The following is a 21,854-nucleotide window of genomic DNA, read 5'->3' on the forward strand; positions in this document are numbered from 1 at the left end:
GTTTTAAGATAATTATCATCATATACTATGTTGTTATTCACTTGCTGGTGTACATTGGATGCACTGTCTGGTTCTATGATAATTTAAAGGTAATAATATAATATACTGTGTATCATATTGGTGTTAATGAAGTACATGTAGGTGAGAATGGAATGGTTATGAGGGGTAAAGGAGGAGGCCATTCATTAAAATAAAACAGCTATTAAATATCTGACCTATATTATGTTATAATTCAATACAATATCTTATAGATTGTGGACAAAATCTGTCAGGACAAACCTTGAAATGTTGACTGTAGATGCTGTCAGAATGCATCTCAGGTTACTTGTTTTTTTCTTCAAAAATTTCGATAGAAGAAAGGGGAGAACATCCCCTCTCTAAGTTAGCCCTCCACGGCCGCGTTATGACTGCAAATAAATATTAAAGCCTACAGCTTTATCTCCTTTATTTTCATTTCAAGTCTGTGGACACACTACAGTCACTTTGTCACCCCAGTTTTCTTACGACATAAGAAGAAACCTGCTGGTTCGTTATGAACTGAGCAGTTTGTTCCGATGTTGGGACTCGTTCCCGATGGGATCCCAACTGATGTTCACCACTGGGTGGAGGACTCATACCGCTTGGGTCCTCCGTTTGCATACTTCGTTAGCAACAGAAGTCTCCTCGCAGTTTGCACTGTCAACGTTTCCTACCTCTTCAACTTTGCTCTGAGGAGTGGGTGTAGATGAATACCAAGCGGCACTGCCTACAGTGAAAATCTTGACAGGAGTGCACATTTTCCGTGCCGACTCCTATGAGACGTTGGGAGTGGATTTTCTCGAACACCCGGCAGTTGTTCCTGCGAGTGTGTTGTTGCCCATTGCGGATCTGGAATCGGTCGAAAGGCTGGCTAAGTTGATGTTCCAGATAAATAACCATTTAGGAACTTTCCTATTTGGGTTAGACAAGGCTGTCGAGTCTTCCCGCGATGGTGAAAGGCTGTTTAGAGGCTGCGTTGACAGCTCAGTTATCTGGGTGATTGTTTGCAAACAGTCTTTTGCTATGGTGCAACCACTACCTGGCGGGGATGAGTATGTCAAATGTCGCGAAACGTTTTTTTGCACCTGTTCGGTGAGGGAAACCTTACTTTTCGGTTCTGATTTTAATCTTGTCCTAGACAAGGATTTGTCGCGACCAGTCCCGGAAGCTGAACCCCCAACCTCCGGCAAACAATATTGTTCCACCTTTTCGGGGTCTAAGCCTCCGCCTGTGAAGAAGGCTGCTTTTTTACAGGCTACTCGGAAGCCTCAGTGCAGCCAGGTACCAGATCGCCTTCCATTGTTCCTATATCAAAAATATTTCCTAAGATATGTCCTAAAATGCAAAATGGCATATTGTTATCATCAAAGATGGGTCTGATGTGAATGTGAATACTCAGTTGAAATGTACACATAAATATTGAGGCCAGGTAATATAGTATGCATTGCTCACATAATATAAAATGATATATATTCCAACATGTTACCTAAGAAACAGATAATTTAGGCATGCAGATATAAATTTGATAATACGTGTATTAACTAAATCCACGTTGTTGTTTTTTAGAAAAAAACACTTTTTAAAACTATATTTAATTAAAAATAGCTTTTAATGTGTTTTATTACCTTCTATACTATATCCAGACACAATATTGACTTATCTGTATAATGGTTACCATGAGCTATCCACTGATTTGTTGCATGCTTATGTCCTGAAGAAAAAAAATAACCTCTCACATTGATGCTGTAAGTCAGTTTTGAGTACTGACCTTGAAGAGTGTCAAAATTACCTTGACCTTGACAAGAAAAAATGTAATCATATTTCTTTATGTAATCTACAAACCATAATAATTACAATCATGGATGGTTCCAAAAATTAACATTCAAGTCCCACAGAATTACATATGCCCCAACACTATCATAACAAAATCTTGTTTGCAGCACCTACCAGGTCTGTAGGCCTACATATATAGTGTCATCTGATGCTATTCTTGATTTCATGACATACCATATATCTAGTTCTTTAATGTGACTCTAGATGAAATATTACTGCAGTGTTTCTGCCTAAAATAAATTTTTGGGGATGGCACTATTGATTAAATGTAAGCACAGTCAACGGGGTATGGAGTATGAGGCCCCCAGAAAAAAGGCATTCAGTATTGTAAACTCTTCTTCCAAAGTGCAATTTATGCATAGAAGAAAAACTACAACTTTTAATGCATGACACATAATCATTTACCTCAATCATCGATAATGAACAGTTTGAAAACCTTTTTTTAAAGATTTGATGAATTACTGACCTGACTGATGGAAGAAAGGAATATGCCACTGTTTAAATTGATCAACTTTCTTTTTAAAAATCAACAACAGGCTAAATGCTCTTAGAACTTTATCATGAAAATATACTGAACAGCATTGAAAACGCACCACCAGTTGATGATAACAAATGTGAATGGGGCGTATATCAGCATTAAAAATATCAATGAATAAGTACCGTACTACCTTATAGACCATGCATGATGACAAATAACTTACAAAATCGATTGCCTGAACACTCCATGAAACACAACACCAAAACACAACATATTGCATGCATAGCATGAAAAACGTAAATTGGATGTGCAAATCATGCTGATTGGGGCTTTAAAAGATGTTTGACAGCTGAGGAATGTGAACGTGCCTTAGGCATGCTTCAAGTCGGCATTTCGAGTAGAGTCATCACACAGCGGTTTGGATGCCACCATTCAACAATCACTAGATTCCACAGGAGATACCAGCAGACAGAGACCATACACATCCAGGTCAACAACGTGTTATGACACCACAACAAGATCGCTATATTGTTCACCTCCATATTCATGATCAAATGCTGCCAGCTGCCAGGACTGCACCAACTGTTCAAGGTCGACGAGGAGTTATCAGCGCAGACACTGTATGTCACCATCTTTGCTGTGCTGGGCTGCGTGCTCAATGACCATATGCTGCACCTATCCTGACTGATCGACATCGAAATGAGCGCCAACATTTGGCAGGAAGTTATCGTCATTGGAGATTACAACGTTGGCATGGTGTGCTATTCTTTGACGAATCCCGTTTCCATTTAAGGAATGCTGGTGGTCGGTTGCGGGTGTGGCGTAGGCGTGGAGAATGTTACCACAATGACTGCCTTGTCCAGATGGACTGAATAGCATTCCATGTTTGCCATGGCAGAATGAATGCCATTTACTACTGGGATAAAGCCTTGCAAAATCATATCATTCCCTTCTTTCATCAGCATCAGGATATGCACACATTTCAGCAAGACAGTGCCCGAACGCACACAGTACATGTTACAACACAGTATCTAGCGAACAATAATGTTCCTTGGCCAATAAAGCATCTTTGGGATTACCTTGGTCAACGCATCTCACGTTGTCCACAAATGAATAACCTTAGAGAACTGGAAAATGCACTACAGCAGGAGTGGAATGTTTTCACCCAGAACACTATTTACAGACTTATCGGGTCGATGAGATGACGTTGCATGGCTTGTGTTGCTGCAGATGGTGGTCACATGTGCTGTTGACTTTTCATTGTGACCCGCGTGTCTTTCATATGTAGATGAATTAAAACTAATCAAAGATTGTGCATCCTTTTTTGTTTGTTGTCATTATCAATCATCCATCTATCACTGTATTCTTTTCAAAATCTAAACATTTCTTGGCGGTGCGTTTTCAATGCTGTTCAGTATATATGTACATGATCTGGAACCCATACTTTTAACTGATATTACAGGCTAGCTAATGAAAAAGATTATACAAATTCAACATCAAAGTAAAGGTCAAAAGGTCGTCACTCCTCAAATCACTCTTATATATAAAAAAAATATATAATTATAGCTTTGGGTTGCTTGTGAAATTCCCAGTCTAAAACAAAAATTCAGCAAGCTTAACCAAACAGCTGGTGAGTTATGGTCATTTGAATATTGTTGGTCAAAACCGTTTGTCTGATCAAGCTAAAACTTGAAATATCAGCTTTTTCAGTGACAGTAACCTTATATACAAAATGTTTGGAAACTCAAATTGGATGCGGTTTAAAATTTGATTTGATATGGAATGACCCTACTAATGGAAAACTGCAGCACGTTTCCTAAGTCTACATTCTGATCTAGCACTTGGGGGATGAAGTTCAGTTTTGAACACGCTACTCTCAATCATCATTTGGGGTGGCTGTGTGATCTGCATGCTCAGAAACATGGTTGAATACCGTATTACCCATACCGGTAATACAGCGACAGTTACCCTTGTTTATGGGATACATCCATCGACGAGAAAGTAGAGAGGCAGTTCCCGGAAGAAACGTTCACCAGAAGTGGCACAGGAGGAGGTGACCACACCCGTTCCAACACCTAGAGAAACTTGGCCTGTGAAGCCTGCACGTCCTGACAAGACTGAAGAGGCATGAGAGGCAGTGCCTTCTATGGCGCCAACACCTAGTCAACCTGTTGAGCCAGCAGTTGGTCATGTTCAAGACTCACCATGTCCTTCGGCTTCACTACCTACTGTTCTAGACCATGTGTGGAACCAGTGGCTGAAAAATAACCGAAGAGGAGGTGGATTGCGCCAACTTCAGAGTCGACAGCAGAGGTCTGGCAGATGAACCTTGGCAAGCTCTGATCCAAGTATCGATGCATTAAGACCGAGATCACCAACATCGCTGAGCTTATCTTGCCAACTGGAACAGAAGCAAGGATGATGTGAGGGGAGGTTCTCATCCTAACCATTTGGCACGGCTCTATATATACTCACGTCACATTACTCTGCACCGCACAAATGTCTGTGCATGTTAATTACGTTACTTTACATCTTGAAACAAGTGTTCCATTATGTTTGTAAAGAAACAAACAACATTAATTTAATTCATAAAACAATTGTTAAAACAACACATTGTGAACGTATGTATAAAACTGGTAGATAACAATTTGATTAAAAAAAACCCCTCTGAATTAATACACTAAATGTACACTTTTGCATGCCAGCCTCGATCAACGTGTTTTTGTATCACCTGTCAACACGTGTCTGTCACCGCTGTAATGATCAACCTTGTATATATCAACTTACACAAGTTTACATAGAAGCTTCAATACATACCTTACTGTAATTAATGAATCCATAAATGAAATCAATGTTTTATTTTATCTGTTAATGTAAAAATCCAAGCATACTTTGAGTGACACAACACAAGCAATATGGCTGTAGAGACTATCAAGCTTACACTGCCTATTTTTAGCTATAGTTTGTTTAAAATTATCATTGATAGTGCTATATATATTTCCAACGAACACTATTTGTGCTCATTTACACAGTTAATAACAGACAACTTTTGTTGAATAATGATCATAAATTTTGACATTGGCCTTTTTTAATATTGTCATTTTGTGTTATCCAAACTAAAGAGCATGGAACACTATTTATATTGATCTCATTTGCATAATCTAAATTTTCCTGAAACAGACTATAATAGGAAGTGTTTGTTGTCTAGAACTTACAAACGTCAGATCCATTACCTGTTGTTTCTGTGAGTATTAGCGACAGAAGTGGTGGTTTTAATGTTTGCTGCGCAGACTTATGTGCCGTCATGCAGGCCAGTAAATACAGGCGGGTGGCACTAAAAATGCGCTCGTTACTTGAGTTTAAAAAAAAAAAAATTAAAATAACTTTCAGTAGTAACACATTTATTGTTCCATTGTACTGTGGTGGTGAAACAAATATTTTTAAAGAAAGATTTTAACTTTAAAATATAACACAGATGCTTAGGTGTCACCAGTGTACTATCGGGCAGTGTTAACACCATCCATCGACTCCTGAAAATGATATTCATGGTGGACTATGTAAACATGACACCACATTGTGGATAGCTTGCACAGAAGCTATAGAACTTCAGGATGGTACCGATGATAACCTCTCTGTAGATCAACCAGAGTTGCTGTCTTAGGGCTTAGTCAGATTAAAAATGTTTGGCATCTTATCAAAATTCTTATGTTTATTTTTATTTTGTAAATAGTCTGATGCTACTCGCCCACTTACACGATGTGAGCTACGATATATCACGTTATTAATATCGTGTGTAAGCTCGTCATAGTTCTTCATTAACTCGCAACGTACTCGTACTGAGCTACTTACATATGTATGTAGACGCGACACTTCGTGAGGGGTCGTAGATTCGATAGAAAAAATATTTTGAACATGTTGAAAACTTTTGCAATGCTCGTATGACATCGTGTTTTTCACGTGTTATGCTCGTGCTGTGCTCGGCATTGATCGTAGTTTGCACGTAATCGGTTATTGAACACGATAAACACGATAGACACGATTTGTGTACGATTGACAGGAGCTGACTGCGTCCTTGAAACGTGTATGACAGGAGCTGAACACGTGCAGAACACGAGCTAGTTGCGACAGTAATACGAGCTTAGTATGATAGCCACGTACTGAAAACGAGCTTACGACGAATGCCAGATTTGTCACGTGAGCGCGTGCAGGTAATGAAAATACCGCGAAATATATGTATTTCTATTTTCTATTTCTAGAGCTGATGTTCATTTTCATGAATACCGTCAATAATGCGCGGGAACCTAGTCCTCAGTATGTTGTGGATGACACACGCTGCTAGGACTATAGTCTCTACGTTCTCAGTCCTTTGGGCCATTGGGGCGAGAAGGAATCTGAATCTAAAAATATCAAGTGAAACACAAAATATGATTACATTATTATCATACAATGTGTAATGAATTATAGAATATTCCAAGAATCGATACACATTGATTAGCCATATTATGTAGATTAAGTAGTAACAATACCTATGTGCAAGAATGCCAAAAGCATTCTCCACAACGCGTCGTGCGCGCGACAGCCTGTAGTTGTAGAGACGTTGTTCCCGGGACATTCCTCTCTGGGGGTAAGGCTTCATCAAATAGGTACGCATGGCGAAGGCATCATCTGCCACTATGGAGTATGGCATAGGTTGGTCGTCTCTGGGAAAAGGTGTGGGAGGGGGTACGCCAAGGGTGTTGTTCTCCAGCGCAGCCCACAATGGCATCCCCGCAAAGAGGCCACCATCCGAAGCTCTGAAATCATATGAATGAATGTACGATAAGAATGTGTGATCATTCACAAAACATTTTGCTTTATCACAATATTATTAGTGTCAAACAATTGTTTTATATGCATTGAAATCAGTACACCATTGCGTTATTAAACAAACCAAAACAACACTAAATGCAATTCGGTAAAATGTACTTGCCCGCCATTTGCACCCACTTCCACATATAGGAAGCGATACTGGCTGTCCACAAGGGCCATGAGTACAATACTGTGGAATCCCTTGTAGTTGTAATATACGGATCCGGAAGCACTGGGCGCTCTGATCGCTACATGCTTGCCATCAAGAGCCCCCAAACAGTTGTGAAAGTTCCACTTGTTTGAGAACCCTTCAGCCACTGCTCTCCACTCATCTGGTGTTGATGGAAACTGAAATAGTAAAGAGTATAATCTGGTCATATCAATTACCAAATTATGGTATACGCACAGATTGCCATATATTAATCAATTAAACAGTTGCATGCATGTTACTCTTTACTTTTTATTCATACCTTCAGAAATTCCTCTGCAAACTCATTGTTGATTGCGTTGCATGTTTCTGGTACAATGCGGGAAATTGTGTTGTTAGCCAACCTGAATTCGTACTCAAGGGTCTTGTATGAGTTTCCAGTCGCCAGGTAACGAAGAGTGATGGCCAAGCGTAGAGTGGGTTCAAGTGGTTCCCTCATGAATGTCGCCTGTCTTTCAATTTTAGGACCAACACGATCCAGAATCTCTTGGAACAAGGCCGAGTCCACCCGTAGGAAATTCTAGAAGCCAGTATGGTCTTCTCGCGCCAGCTCCTGCTGCAGGGTATTATAAAACCCGTAATTTTGCCGACTAAGAAGCAGGTCCTTGACCAAAACCTTCGCAGGACTTGACGGCAGTAGCCCTCCGCCCTTCGTCGACATCTGCGTACAACCAGTGTGGTGGCCGCCACTACCCCAACTATAACACTTCTATACAGCAAATCATGTTGCTGTTGATATGCCATTTTGCTAAAAGTTAACGGTGTTGTGACGATTTGAAAAACGCGCCAAAATACAATGTTTTCCGGTTTCCGGTTTGTACCCAATAGAGTCGTATTTACATTGTGACAAACTCGTAGAGATCGCGTTAATGTCTTAGTAAACTCGTAAAAACCTCGTATACAACACGTGCAGAACTATTCTTTATCATCTTTAACATCGCAGAAATGTCGTATCATATTCTTAGTAAGCTCGTGATGTGATCGTACAACATCGTTACAGTGTCTTGTGTAAATAATAATATCTATACTACTACGATATTTCACATATCGTGATAAAATCGGCAGCCAGATCGTGTAAGTGGGCGAGTAGCATGACACACTTTATTTTGGCAGCTTGTCAAAATTGCTCAAATCACCTGAAGTGTTTTCGGCCAAGCAGTCAAAGTTTATTTTTGTCTCTAATTTTTCCAGACTTGAATAGAATACTGTTTCTGTTTTGGTTATAGGTTCTAGACTTAACTTTCCGCCTACCTGAGACTTCACCTCCCCCATAATTCTGTCCTGGAAAGTTCTCCTTGTCCTAATTCTATATGTCAAAAATTACCAAATATGACATCAAGTAGCCGATGATTAATAAATCAATGTGCTCTAGTGGTGTCATTATAAACAAAACTTTATCATTAGCAAGAAGGGAACTTTTATATGGACTTTCACATAGGGCAACACATACCATGATGTTTTTTAATATATCAGTCGAGTGGCACTGGTTAGGATGTCCACAACTATTGGGAACTATAGGTGCAAACACTAATGTGAGGGCCTCACTAAATAAAGAATTTATTATTATTATTATTATAATGTAATGTACTTTTATAACAAATTATTCTTCAACTTTTATTTCAAAATATTAGACACAATGATTTCTTTTATTTGTATTTTGTAGATGCTCCTAATGTCACCCTCACTTCTTTGAATTCCACTGAAAATAACTCATCAAGTATAACGTGCTCTGCTGATGGTCGCCCGGGAAACATGACCTTCACAAGTTTCAAACATTACTGGAATGACGTGTTTATTAGGAATGTGTCCGGTAGACTTGTTGAACATAATGAAACCAGACTGACATTTAATCGTGCTACATATGAAGACAGCGGGACGTACTACTGTACTGTTGATAATGGAGTTCAGGACAGGTCGGGGAATATATCACAGACAGCAACCAGTAATGTCTACATCGAAGGTAAGTGATCTTCTAAAAAGGGTATCACTGTACTTAAACCTGTTTATAAAAGTGACCCAAAATATTGATCTATCCTAACTACTAATTAACAACATAAAGGCACTTGCACCTGCATGCATATGTATGAAATGTCCTTTGTAGAGAGGTTGTTGTGTAAGTTATATTCAGTTATACACATGTAGCTGCAATATGTACGTACTCTTTTGTTATGAATGCTTGGATTGGTCCATCTAACATCATGTGACTTAAAAACACAGATGATCATAACTGAGTGAATCTCAATTTTACACTACTTTCAACAATTCTTAAATAACAAAAGAGATTGTTTCAGATATTTTCTTTATTTAAGATTAATAAAATGACTGTTTATGTTAGTCGTTAATGCTGAATTAATTAGTAAATGTTTAAAAGCAGGCCTTGTGATTTAAAATTTGCAGGTGGGTTAAAAATGGCCCACTTAAATCACCTTTTTAAGGTCTAGGTGAGCTGTTTTAACTGACCAAAAACAGCTCATCAAAAATATGTTGACTCAGTGTTCTGTAGTTTCACCTTCTGACTACTGCAAGCCGGCTGACACACTTTATATCTTTATATCGCATACAGTACATTCACTCATGTCTTCCACCATTTTGCACACGGCACTTTTTTTTTTTTTTTTTTTTAAACCCTTTATTACCCCAGATCACTGACCATGTCAAAGTTGGGGTGCTTTGAATTATAGTCTTATAATATACAACAATAATAAAATTATAACACGATTGTGTGTGTACACATGTATAACTAATTGTAAGATAAATGGTTTATATTTCATATACACATGTAAACATATATCAAAAAGGATATGATATATATGGTAGTTATATTCATTTCATTTGTTGTCATACATTGCACAAGCATTAATCCATATTTGTTTTGTTTTTTGAATAATCTGTGGGTCAAGACAAATATATAAGGAAACTGGCTTCTTACCGTTAAAAACTGCATGATGTACAAACTAAAAAATAAACTGCCACACACCTTCTTGACATTAAAACTACCGCATTCTACTGTTGAAATAAATCCTTATCATACATGTACATGTAGTGCAGATGATCTGCACACATATTTTTGTTGAACAAAACTGTTTTCAAATTCTTTCCTTCCGTCTGCCGTTAAAGGCACTCTATCACAGATGGTTGACCTAATTAATGACCTGACAAAGTATTATCTGAAAATATATACATTTGATTTGTTGCTAAAAGTACTTTATTTAACCATCTATGTAACTACATGTACCATAACCCCCTTATTACTGATATTTTGTAAAAATAATTGAATTATGTCGATGTTACATAATTAAGGACAAAATAACGGCTATTTGGAGCGAAGAGGTGTGACGTATTATTTTTGTAGTCACGTGATGGGCAACCCTGGAATAACCGCAGTATCAAAACGATTTGCCAAGCTCTTATAACGAGAACGCTTGACTGTCCTCTGCGACATAGGGTAAATTGAGAGAAAAACAATGAAAATAAGTTATACAAAATTATATAAACATGTACTGAATGGTAATAAGCTTATACATTAATTTATTTTAGCAACAAAAGCATTTTAAACGGCGAAGATCCCGACTAGTTAGGCCTTTGCATGTACAGGTAAATTTATCGTTTGTTGTACACGGAAAAATCTAAACACTGCATTGATTTTTCACTTTGTCAAATTTATTATTATATGAAATATGCCATAACCCCATGGATAATTACAGCTGGCTTGGGATAGGAATTATTACATTTTTAAAGAATACTGTGAACTAGACGGTGTTTATATACGAAGTGGCTATATATGGCCTCCGCTAACGAGGACGGACTATAAACACAGCAAAAATGTATATAGGCGGTAAATACATGTAAGTATTTGATTGATCCATATATATATATATAGTACCTGTTTTGATCTCAAACCAATTTTTAAAGTTTATCCACAACGGTCTTGTGTGATAGCAAGTGAAGAATAAATGTTCTAACGATTCCGATGAATCTTGATAATGGCTGCTTTAACTTTTAGTTTTTGCATGAAAATACATGGTCATTGTTAGTTGAAAAAGTGTTTTTCGACAAGTATTTTCAATTGACAACAATGGCAATCATTTTCAGGAATTGATAGCTGATTGTGACAGCTAATTTGTTAGTAAATTTGACCGTTTTATCAACAACGAAAATCACAAAATATGAATCATAAATCGTTTCAAGAAACAAATTCTGGTCAGAAAAACAGTTATTGGGAATACCGGCCATCTGTAAACACAACTTTATTGATTTTTTTGCCTGATTTTAATCGACATTAACCAGGCATCGAAATAAGCATTGTGTCTGGTAACCCATTTACAGGTTACCACAAAATATAACCTGGTAACCTATAGGTTTCCACAACTATATGAAAGTTAGAATTGAATTCCTGTTACTACTATGCGGTCGTTCTGAAATTGTAACGGTGCGCGCGAACATCCGTACGAGAAACGAAATCCGGAAGTAAATTTATCTAGTGGACGCTGCTTAAACGCGGATTGCCAAAATTTGCTTTGCAATTGCACAAGTGCGCACGAACATCGGTGCAATTTTGTACGAGAAAAATAAACGCGGACATAAATTCATCTAGTGGACGCTGCTTAAACGCGGAGTGACTTGCGCGCAAACATCGATGCAATTCCTGACGAGATAATGAAACGCAGAAGTCCTGAATGCATTGCCTGGTTTACGTTCGGAAACGAAACTACCGTTCGTTGAAATTTTTGTCGAGAACAAAACACCGTTCTCGACTTCTCTAACATGTGGTAACCTCCCGGTAACCTGAACGACCGTTCTCGACTTATTTCGATGCCTGATTAACTCTAAACTATAAGTAAGGATAGTACATACCACAGCCTTTGTTACACCAGTTGTGGAGCACTGGCTGGAATGAGAAATAGCCCAATGGGTCCACCGACGGGGATCGATCCTAGACCGACCGCGCATCAAGCGAACGCTTTACCACTGGGCTACGTCCCGCCCCTGATAGCTGATTGTGACAGCTAATTTGTTGGTAAATTTGACCGACAACAACAAAAATCACGAAATATGAATCATAGATCGTTTCAAGAAACAAATTCTGGTCAGAAAAACAGCTATTGGAAATACTGGCCATCTGGCCATAAGTAAACATGACTTTATTGATTTTTTGCCTGATTTTAATCAACACTAACTCTAAAATATAAAAATTAGAAAACCCCACATATGAATATTATTTTATGTATTTATAAAAATGTCAAGTGAAAATATGAGAGTGAAAGTTATAAATTTGTACCTGCTTCGATGTGATTTTGTCAAAACTTAATCCAGTAGTCAGAAGGTTAAATCTATTCATTAGATATTTCCCATTTATCTAAATTATGTCTTAAATTCTTCTGCATGTTGATGTTACACTTGGACGATATTCACTTAGTTGCTCTCCCGATTACAATTACATACATGTACACTGTATAAAACAGTGAGTTCATGATGGATATACAGTCATCTCCACTTATTTGCACATCGGTTTATAGCATAATTCGGTTAATCGACTATTTTCACCCAACACGGAACCATTTGCCCGTATAACACTACAAAACATCCGGTTAATTGCACAGACTACAGGCTATATATCGGTTATTTGCACATATAAATAACGTTGTTTTTTTTGTTTGTGCTAAATTAATGTCACAAATGACTGAGAAAGTCTATCAAACTTTGGCAAAAAAACTCAAATAAATCACCGATTAATCTGTTTTGTTTGAGCTCACAGAGTCGATGTGTGACATGCAAATGAGATAGTGTGCACGTTACTACTGGTGAATCACAATACCCGACTACAAGATTTAAGAATGACATAAATAAGTTGAATAAACCTAAGACCTAATGTTTTGTTTGCAATATATTGCTGTTAATCAGAGGCCATCTCAATAACAGGTAACTCTCCGACTATTATTTTTAGAAGTACCGCCTGTGCGCTTGTACGCATGCGCACTCAACTATTCGGGCCCTATTCGATTGACGTGTTCAGGGCAATCATTGTTCTGTGTCAATTACGTTATGTTGAGAAGCCTTGTTAGTAATTAAAAGATTACAGATCAATCGTCCTAGGCGGTTATGTTTTTAATAAATGTGACAGAGAAAGGGTTGTTGTTCACTTATTCATTAGATGCAGTGTACGCTATATCTGTTAAACGCAAAAGAAACGATTTATCACTTGCTTCCCAGAAAATGTAGCGGAAAAAAAAAAGACTGGTGGGGGAGGTCGTCAAAAAACAAACATAACAAAGACCGTTATTTATGGATCGTCCCTAAGTTTCTGCTATATTGTTAGACACCAATCAGTCGGACCGCACCATGAAGGTCAGTCAATTGTGTTAGACCGGTCATGCATGCAATGCAGACTGCTGGAACTGATAACGACTCACTAGCCGAGCTTAACTTTAATTGCTTAACAATAGCAAAGTCATTATTTGGGGATCACAAATAATACCAAAGCTTGCCATATCTTTTAGGAGGGAAAGAACACCATACCAGCAAATTCATACAAGTTCACGTAATTCTATGGTAAGGCGCATTCGGTCAATCAACAGCCCGGTAATTCCGGAAACTGACGTCATTTTGTAAACACGTGCACCGATGAAACATGAACTTTTTGATGGTTCTGTTGTTTCAAGTTTATCTCATTAACTACATGGCTAATACACTTTGTGTACACTAGTGGATGGTCAGTGGTTTTTTTTTAATGCACAAAGTTTCTGTTTTTAGAAAACGACGCCCAGTGACGGACGTTGTTGGGGTGTGTTTTTTTAAATGATTTCTGGTCTGGCAGATTAAAACAAAAACGTCATGCTAATTATATATATATATCGATCGATATATTTGTTTACATTTATATATATCCAACTGCATGTGACGTGTTAACTGTAATAGTTCCGGTATGAAGTACCGCATTATGCTAGACTGTCTCCCATGCCACTTTGTAGTTGGATGGCTGTTACAAAGTGAAAGTCGGTACTCTATCGGTTAATCGACTAACCCGGTTAATTGCACAAAATCGAGCAGCACCGAGGGTATGCAAATAAGCGGGTTCGACTGTATATGCAGGAGGTTTATTTTTAAGAATACCACAGGATGTCTTACAGCTAGCGCTCCCAAACAAAAATTGTAAGCTTAATAAATAGCTGGTAACTAGCTGGTAACTACCTTGTGAAAAGGTTGTACAAGCATATTTTACACAGTAGTAACTACCGCGTTTCGAGCTAGTATTTGGAACCTTTTTACAACCATGCGACCAGCTTGTTGCATGCTTGCAGCAAGTTTCCCACCATTTTTTTGCATACTTGCAACTAGCATCTCACAAGCTTCTCGCACGCTTGCGACAAGCTTACCGCACGCTTGCGACAAGCTTCCCGCAAGCTTGCGACTAGCTTCCTGCACGCTTGCGATGAGCTTCCCGCAAGCTTGTTCAGTTTAAGCTAGTATTTGGAACCTTTTTGCAACCTTGCGACAAGCTTCCTGCATGCTTGTGACTAGCTTTCCGCAAGCTTGCGACGAGCTTCCCGCAAGCTTGTGACAAGCTTCCCGCAAGCTTACGACGAGCTTCCCGCAACCTTGCAACGAGCTTCCTGCAACCTTGCAGCAAGCTACCTGCATGCTTGCGACAAGCTTTCTGCAAGCTTGCAACGAGCTTCCCGCGTGCTTGCGATGAGCTTCCCGCAAGCTTGCGACGATCTACCTACAAGCTTGCACCATCATCAGTGGCAGCCATCTTGCATCTTGTATAATTCTTTAAAAAAACAACAATGGTTTTAAAGTGAAAAACATGAACAGTTAAAACAAAACAAAAATAGGTGCTACATGTTGTCAGATACTTAGGCTACAAAATTAGTTTGCCTGTATGATAGACATGTTCCATGTATGTGGGATAGTCTTGACTAAACTAATATGCTAAAAAGCTCCTGGTCCTATATTCTTCTTCTTCTTCTTGTTTTAGGTTATATTCCTCCACTATCTGGAGATCCACACTGTGGTGTAAAGTCATTTGTTTGTTTCTTCTTCTTTTCTTTTTTCTCGTGTTCCACCAAGCAGGATTCAACCAAACTTGGTCCAAATGATCCTCTTATAGACCTGGGGCCGTATGCACGAGGGGCGGATAAGTCCACTATCCAGGAATAGTGCATATCCGCCGGATAAGTGGGGAAATTTGGTATGCATGACTGCAGGGTAGAGCTACCCGAATAGCCATAACGCTATTCGCTACATTTTCTGCGTATAACAGCCTATCCGCCGGATAAGTCTGAAAGGAAAATGGCCGCGCCGGTGTGTTGCGATTCAGAAACAGGCAAATATGTCGACAAAACTGGTTATTTCTTGATCGAACAAAGCAGTTTGACACTTTTTATAATGTGGAAAAACATGAAGAATTTAAATTTGAACAACAAGATATTCTGAAGATCACAGATGAAATAGCGGGAAACATCGAAGTGTCCAGTCGGTTGGGCTTGTTAACGTCGCTGTCAAAAATCTACAAAAGTACAAGTTTGCAACACTTTTAATATGTCTACTGTATCTGATCAGTGAGGAACTTGTTTTTATATAACAATTATTACATATTTATTTCAGTCTGTTTGTATTTGCCACATCGCCATGCATTGTCTTCAATGTTTTAATGTAACCTATCGAAAACCGTCCCCCATCAAAAGCCCTCCCATTGGCATTGTACTTCCTATTTCTGTTTAACTTCAAACAACGTAAGCACGAACTTTGATTACGTCATACATGTATGTTGTTCACGAAAACACGTCGACAACTTATCCAAAAATGGGAAGGTTATTTGGGGAAAATATACAAAAATGGAAATATAGAAATTAATCTGTATGTTTTTATTGTGGGTGGGTATACCTGGGAACACAGACAACGGCTTGTCAGACAACTAGCCTAAGGTAAGCAAATAAAGGTTTTAAATTTTTACAAAATTGTCAGCGTAAATAATATTAAACGCACCGGATGATTGAAATGGCCATGTACAGTACTGTAGACTGTGTAGTGTAGGCTACCATTTTAGCGGAACATATTTTTCGTAACTGAAACAAGTAGTTTAATTTAATTTTTATGGAAAACATGTACAAGATATATAATAATTATATAAGCTATTTTCATTGATTTCACTTATTTATGTATGTGTTCATTTTATGTTATAGGCATGCATCAGTCAACAATTTGGTGAGGACTGACAACACTCTTCAGCAGGTGCCAAACCACAAAACGAACATGGCTGTAGCAAATGGTGACATTCTGTAGCAAATGGTGTCATTCTGTCAATGTGCAGGTAATGCAGACAGTGTGTGTGTGTGTGTGTGTATAGATAGCGGAGATAGAGAGAGAGAGACACACACACACACACACACAAACAGATAGAGACAGAGAGACAGAGATAGAGAGAACTAGCTGAAGTAATTATTTTAAAGCATAAAATATGGCTTTGGTAAGATAATTTAACCACTAAACATAAGATACAATTTTTCACTATTATTGAAGCATAGATTTGATAAAAGTAAAACTATTTAGTTACATAACAAATCTATCATTTGTAAAAAAAAACAAAAAATTTAAAACAGTGCTCTATAAACATATATTGAGACATGCTGTAAAATTCTTTTCTTTCTTTTTTTTACCTTGGTGAAGCAGATGATCTGTTCTTTTTCTTTTAACCCCCCCAAAAAAAACCCCAACAAAACAACAACAATAAAACAACAACAACCCACCTGTTATTACCCAGATCACCTTATTATCATAAATGTCATATTTGTAACATTTTGTTCCAGGTACATCCAGAGATTTCAATCCAGTGGTTCATGATGTTGATAGCAGAGCTGTTATTTACTAGTAATACATTTACTCTTAAAGACAGCTGTAGATGATGACAAAGTAATTTACATGCTCTGTTAACACAAAATGATATTCATATTTTACATTTTTCATACATCTTCATTTTGAATTTAAATCAATATGCAACAGGAAAATAATGTTACAGTTAGATGTTTATAATTGAGAACTTCAATGCAAAACAATTCATAAAATAAAGACAAAATAACAAAATAATTATGAAAAATACATGAAATTGTTTTAAAATCTGATAACAAATAAGAAATAATTTTAAGTAATAATTTTAGTTCATGTACAATACTGAGTAACTTTAATTACATGTTCCCTCTGACATGTCACCCAGTTTAATTAACAATTTAAGATGTGTTTATTTTAAGTTATCTACACTTGGTTTATTTACTTCTACACTACACTTGCTTCACTCTTCACAATTTGTAAGGTGAAATAAATTATAAATATTACTTCGAATTGTTGTTGTTTGTTGTGTATTTCAGTGTATGTCCTGTTTAGCAATATGTACTGATTGAAAGAAATAAGGGATCACACCAACACTTACAGGAGATAGTGACTGCAACAAAAACACTCATCTATTGTGTCAGGAAGTTAACCATGTTACTGTCATCCAGTCTTACATTCCTGTCATTCAGTGACTCCCACATTACATCTTCGTACTTTATACAGACATTAGGACGATAATAGTATTCAATACTAAGTGTTCCCTTATTTTTTCTCTGTATATTTTGTATATCATGTACAAAACGTCATTTAAGTTTATGGTATTTTAAGTTTCAACATGGAATAGAGTATATATACGTGTAACATGGAATTAAGTCCCTATGTATTAAAAGTGTAAATACTAGTAGTTAACATCACTAGTTATTTAAGATACAGTTGGTTTGACGGACTAATGTTATTACATTTGGTACAATAATGGAAATCAAATCTTTGTAGAGCTGACTGACAGCAATGACAAATTAATGAAAAACTAAAATTAAAAGTTCCATTCTTGTGGTGTCCATAATTGAGCACTCCATTCTCCTCTATGTCTTGGACATGCCTCTAAAAGTTGTTTATGTGTGCTAAATAATACTGATGACATTTTAAAATCTAACTTTTATTCCAGATTATAAATTGTATATTTGCATTTGGATTTTAAAAATATTATTTAGTTTTTTAATATTATTACTTTTGTATGGCTATTAAATAATGATAACGGAAAATTGCCCCTGTATTAAAAGCAGTTTCCGTTTCTCTTTTGAGGGTTCTGGCTACATATTTTAGACTATGACTGTGCGTGCCATAATTCATTTTAACAAAACCCCAAGTGTGTTTCACTGGGTGTTTATTTTCATAAATGTTCAGTCCATTTTGTTTACTGAACCAAAAGAAAACTGTTGCAGTGGTGGTAGGATTGGGGGTGTGGGTAGGTGTGGGGCTCATAATCCATATGAAAAAACAATTCTTTATTTGTATAAATTTGGACAAAAAGTATATTATCGTCATCAAGTGCAGGTAATCAAGTTGAGTAAAGAATTTCTCTCTCCATCTACCCCTCCCTACCTCTCCCCTCCTCTCCTCTCTCCACCCACCCCCCCCCCCCCCCCCCCCCCCTCTCTCTCTCTCTCTCTCTCTCTCTCTCTCTCTCTCTTTGCATACACGCCTGTATAAGAATCACCACACATTGTTACACGGGGGAGTGGGGCGGGATGTAACCCAGTGGTAAAGTGCTCGCGCAGTCGGTTTGGGATCGATCCCTGTCAGTAGACCCATTGGGCTATTTCTCGCTCCAGCCAATGCACCAGGACTGGTATATTAAAGGTTGTGATATGTGCTATCCTCTCTATGGGATGGTGCATATAAAAGATCCCTTGGTACTAATCGAAACGCCATATAACCATAAATAAAATGTGTTGAGTGCATTGTTAATAAAACAGTTCCTTCCTTCCTTTTTACATGGGTTACGTTAAAAATAATACTGTCAGTAAAATGAATGAAAAACACAGAGAGAAGTTTTAAGGCCAGCTCATTTTTCCCGAATGTCTTATTAGTTTTTACCCGAATTCGAAGATTGCCTCCCCCACCCCTGGACACTTATGGTTGGTGTTTGACCTATTTTTTGTATTTTTTTTTTTTGTTCCCACGACTGGTATATCAAAGGCCGTGGTAAGTGCTATCCTGTCTGTGGGATGGTGCATATAAAGTATCCCTTACTACTAATGGGAAAATGTAGCGGGTTTTCTCTCTATCACTGTCAAAAATGACCATATGTTTGACATCTAATAGCCGATGATTAATAGATCAGTGTGCTCTAGTGGTGTCGTTAAACAAAACAAACTATTTTATTTATTGACCTGTTTTCCAGTTATCTCCCTCTATATTTGCATTTCTATATTTTATTAGTATGCTGGGTGTTATATCTTGGTCCCCCATTTTATTTATTTATTTGGCAAGACTACAATGTACATGTATTTGCCTCTATTTTATTATTATTTGTTTTTAATTTGCACCCCTTCCTAAATGTATACTGCACTGTTAATGACTGTCAATAACTGGATTGCTATATATTTTTATTTTTTTCTTCTTCTTCTTCTTCTTATAACTACATGTATGTATTTAATTTTATTTATTTTCATTATTATTTTTGTATTATTATTATTTAGTTTAATTTTATTTTAATTTATTTTATTGTATTTATAAATAAATGTATTTATATATTTTATTTATTTATAAATATTAAACAATACACTGTTCCTTTTGTTTACAAAAGTACATTGTAAGCGCAACGTTAGGTTCCAGAATGCCATGCGCGGCGAGGAATTCCCTCAATCTAAAAATAACCCCGCCGTATAGCTATTTGCGACGTCATTTACGTTTATGCATACCAAAAAGCGAATAAATTTAAACGCGATTAGCAATCCACGTTTAGCCGCTATCCGCATTTAGTTTTATCCGCTCCTCATGCATACGGCCCCTGACCAAGTGTTAAATGCCAAGATGGCCGCCCTGGCCTCTGAATAACTGAAACATTTTTTACTTTTCCTTAAGTTCCACCATGCATATTTCAACCCTATGTATTCCTAATGATCCTCTCATGGCCCTGACCAAGTTTGTTGTTTTGCGGGCAGATTTAAAATCAAGATAATTGCGCTGGCCTCTGATTGACAGAGACATGTTTTTGCTTCTTCTCAAGGTCCACCAGGCAGGTTTCAATCAAACTTAGAAAGAGAATCATTTGGACTAAGTGTTGTTATTTTTGTGGCTGATTCAAAATTCAAGATAGCCAACCTGGCCTCTGATTAGCTGAGACCTTTTAGTTCTTAAGTTCCACCAGCCAGGTTTCAATCAAATTCGGTCCGAGTGATCCTCTCATGGCACTTCCCAAGAGTAGTTATTTTTGGGGCAGTTTCAAAATCCAAGATGGCCAATCTAGCCTTTGATTGACTGAGTTTTTGACTTCTCATGCATGCATGGTCCACGTATAAGCAGATTTAAACCAAATCTATTCCAAATTATCCAAGATGGCTGGTCTGGCCTCCGATTGACTGAGACATTTTTAAAACTTCTTTTCAAGGTCCACCATCCAGGTTTCAACCAAACTTGGTTGAAACGATCCTCTCATGGACCTGACAAAGTATTGCTATTTTTGGAACTGATTCAAAATCCAAGATGGCCACCCTGGCCTCTGATTGGCTCAGACATTTTCAACATCTTCTCAAGTTCCACCAGGCTAATTTCAACCAAACATGGCCCATGTCTTCCTCTCATGGCCATGCATATGTTGTTATTTTTGGGGCCAATTGAAAATCCAATCATTACAAGATGATTCTGTTTTAACCATATTGTATTATCATTCGTATGTATTAATATTAATTTTGTTTTAATTATTATTGTAAATACTATCTAAATCTGTTACATGTATGTTTGGTTGTTTAGCCACTGTTCCCACTGAATTTGATAAATCATATGAGAAGATATGAATTTACAAAAAATAACCATGAAAATGATTTGGACTTAGCTTTTTCTGTTCAAATTCAACTTCACAAACTAAGCTTTTCTTGTGTGGAACCTTGTGCAAGCTTCCACAAGTGTAGACAAGCTTTCACAGTTAACAATATGCATGCAGCAAGCTTCCACAAGTGTAGACATGCTTTCACAGTTGAAGATATGCATGCAGCAAGCTTCCACAAGTGTAGACATGCTTTCACAGTTGAAGATATGCATGCAGCAAGCTTGCACAAGTGTAGACATGCTTTCACAGTTGAAGATATGCATGCAGCAAGCTTGCACAAGTGTAGACATGCTTTCACAGTTGAAGATATGCATGCAGCAAGCTTGCACAAGTGTAGACATGCTTTCACAGTTGAAGATCTACATGCAGCAAGCTTGCACAAGTGTAGACATGCTTTCACAGTTGAAGATATGCATGCAGCAAGCTTGCACAAGTGTAGACATGCTTTCACAGTTGAAGATATGCATGCAGCAAGCTTGCACAAGTGTAGACATGCTTTCACAGTTGAAGATATGCATGCAGCAAGCTTGCACAAGTGTAGACAAGCTGCAAGCTTGCACAAGTGTAGACAAGCTTGCACAGTTGAAGAT

The 21,854-nt window shown here is 37.6% G+C and overlaps 2 protein-coding genes across 2 annotated transcripts in view; one reads left to right on the forward strand and one right to left on the reverse strand.

Annotated features, from left to right (window-relative positions):
- Positions 1 to 4,624: 4,624 nt before the first annotated feature.
- LOC121391357 (putative nuclease HARBI1) lies at positions 4,625 to 7,824 on the reverse strand. The gene is made up of 4 exons (XM_041523016.1): positions 7,648 to 7,824; positions 7,299 to 7,525; positions 6,856 to 7,122; positions 4,625 to 4,730 (listed from the first exon to the last, which is right to left on the reverse strand). Exons 1-4 carry the CDS (start codon positions 7,822 to 7,824, stop codon positions 4,625 to 4,627), a joined length of 777 nt encoding a protein of 258 aa, XP_041378950.1.
- A 93-nt stretch (positions 7,825 to 7,917) lies between these two features.
- The window catches only part of LOC121391356 (titin-like), a 35,834-nt gene continuing 21,897 nt past the window's right edge, over positions 7,918 to 21,854 (forward strand). The window contains exons 1-2 of the mRNA XM_041523015.1: positions 7,918 to 7,948; positions 9,049 to 9,345. Coding sequence (XP_041378949.1) covers positions 7,918 to 7,948; positions 9,049 to 9,345 — 328 coding nt within the window. The remainder of the gene's footprint in view (positions 7,949 to 9,048; positions 9,346 to 21,854) is intronic.

Source organism: Gigantopelta aegis, unplaced genomic scaffold (genome assembly GCF_016097555.1).
Source record: "Gigantopelta aegis isolate Gae_Host unplaced genomic scaffold, Gae_host_genome ctg2196_pilon_pilon:::debris, whole genome shotgun sequence".
NCBI lineage: Eukaryota > Metazoa > Mollusca > Gastropoda > Neomphalida > Peltospiridae > Gigantopelta > Gigantopelta aegis.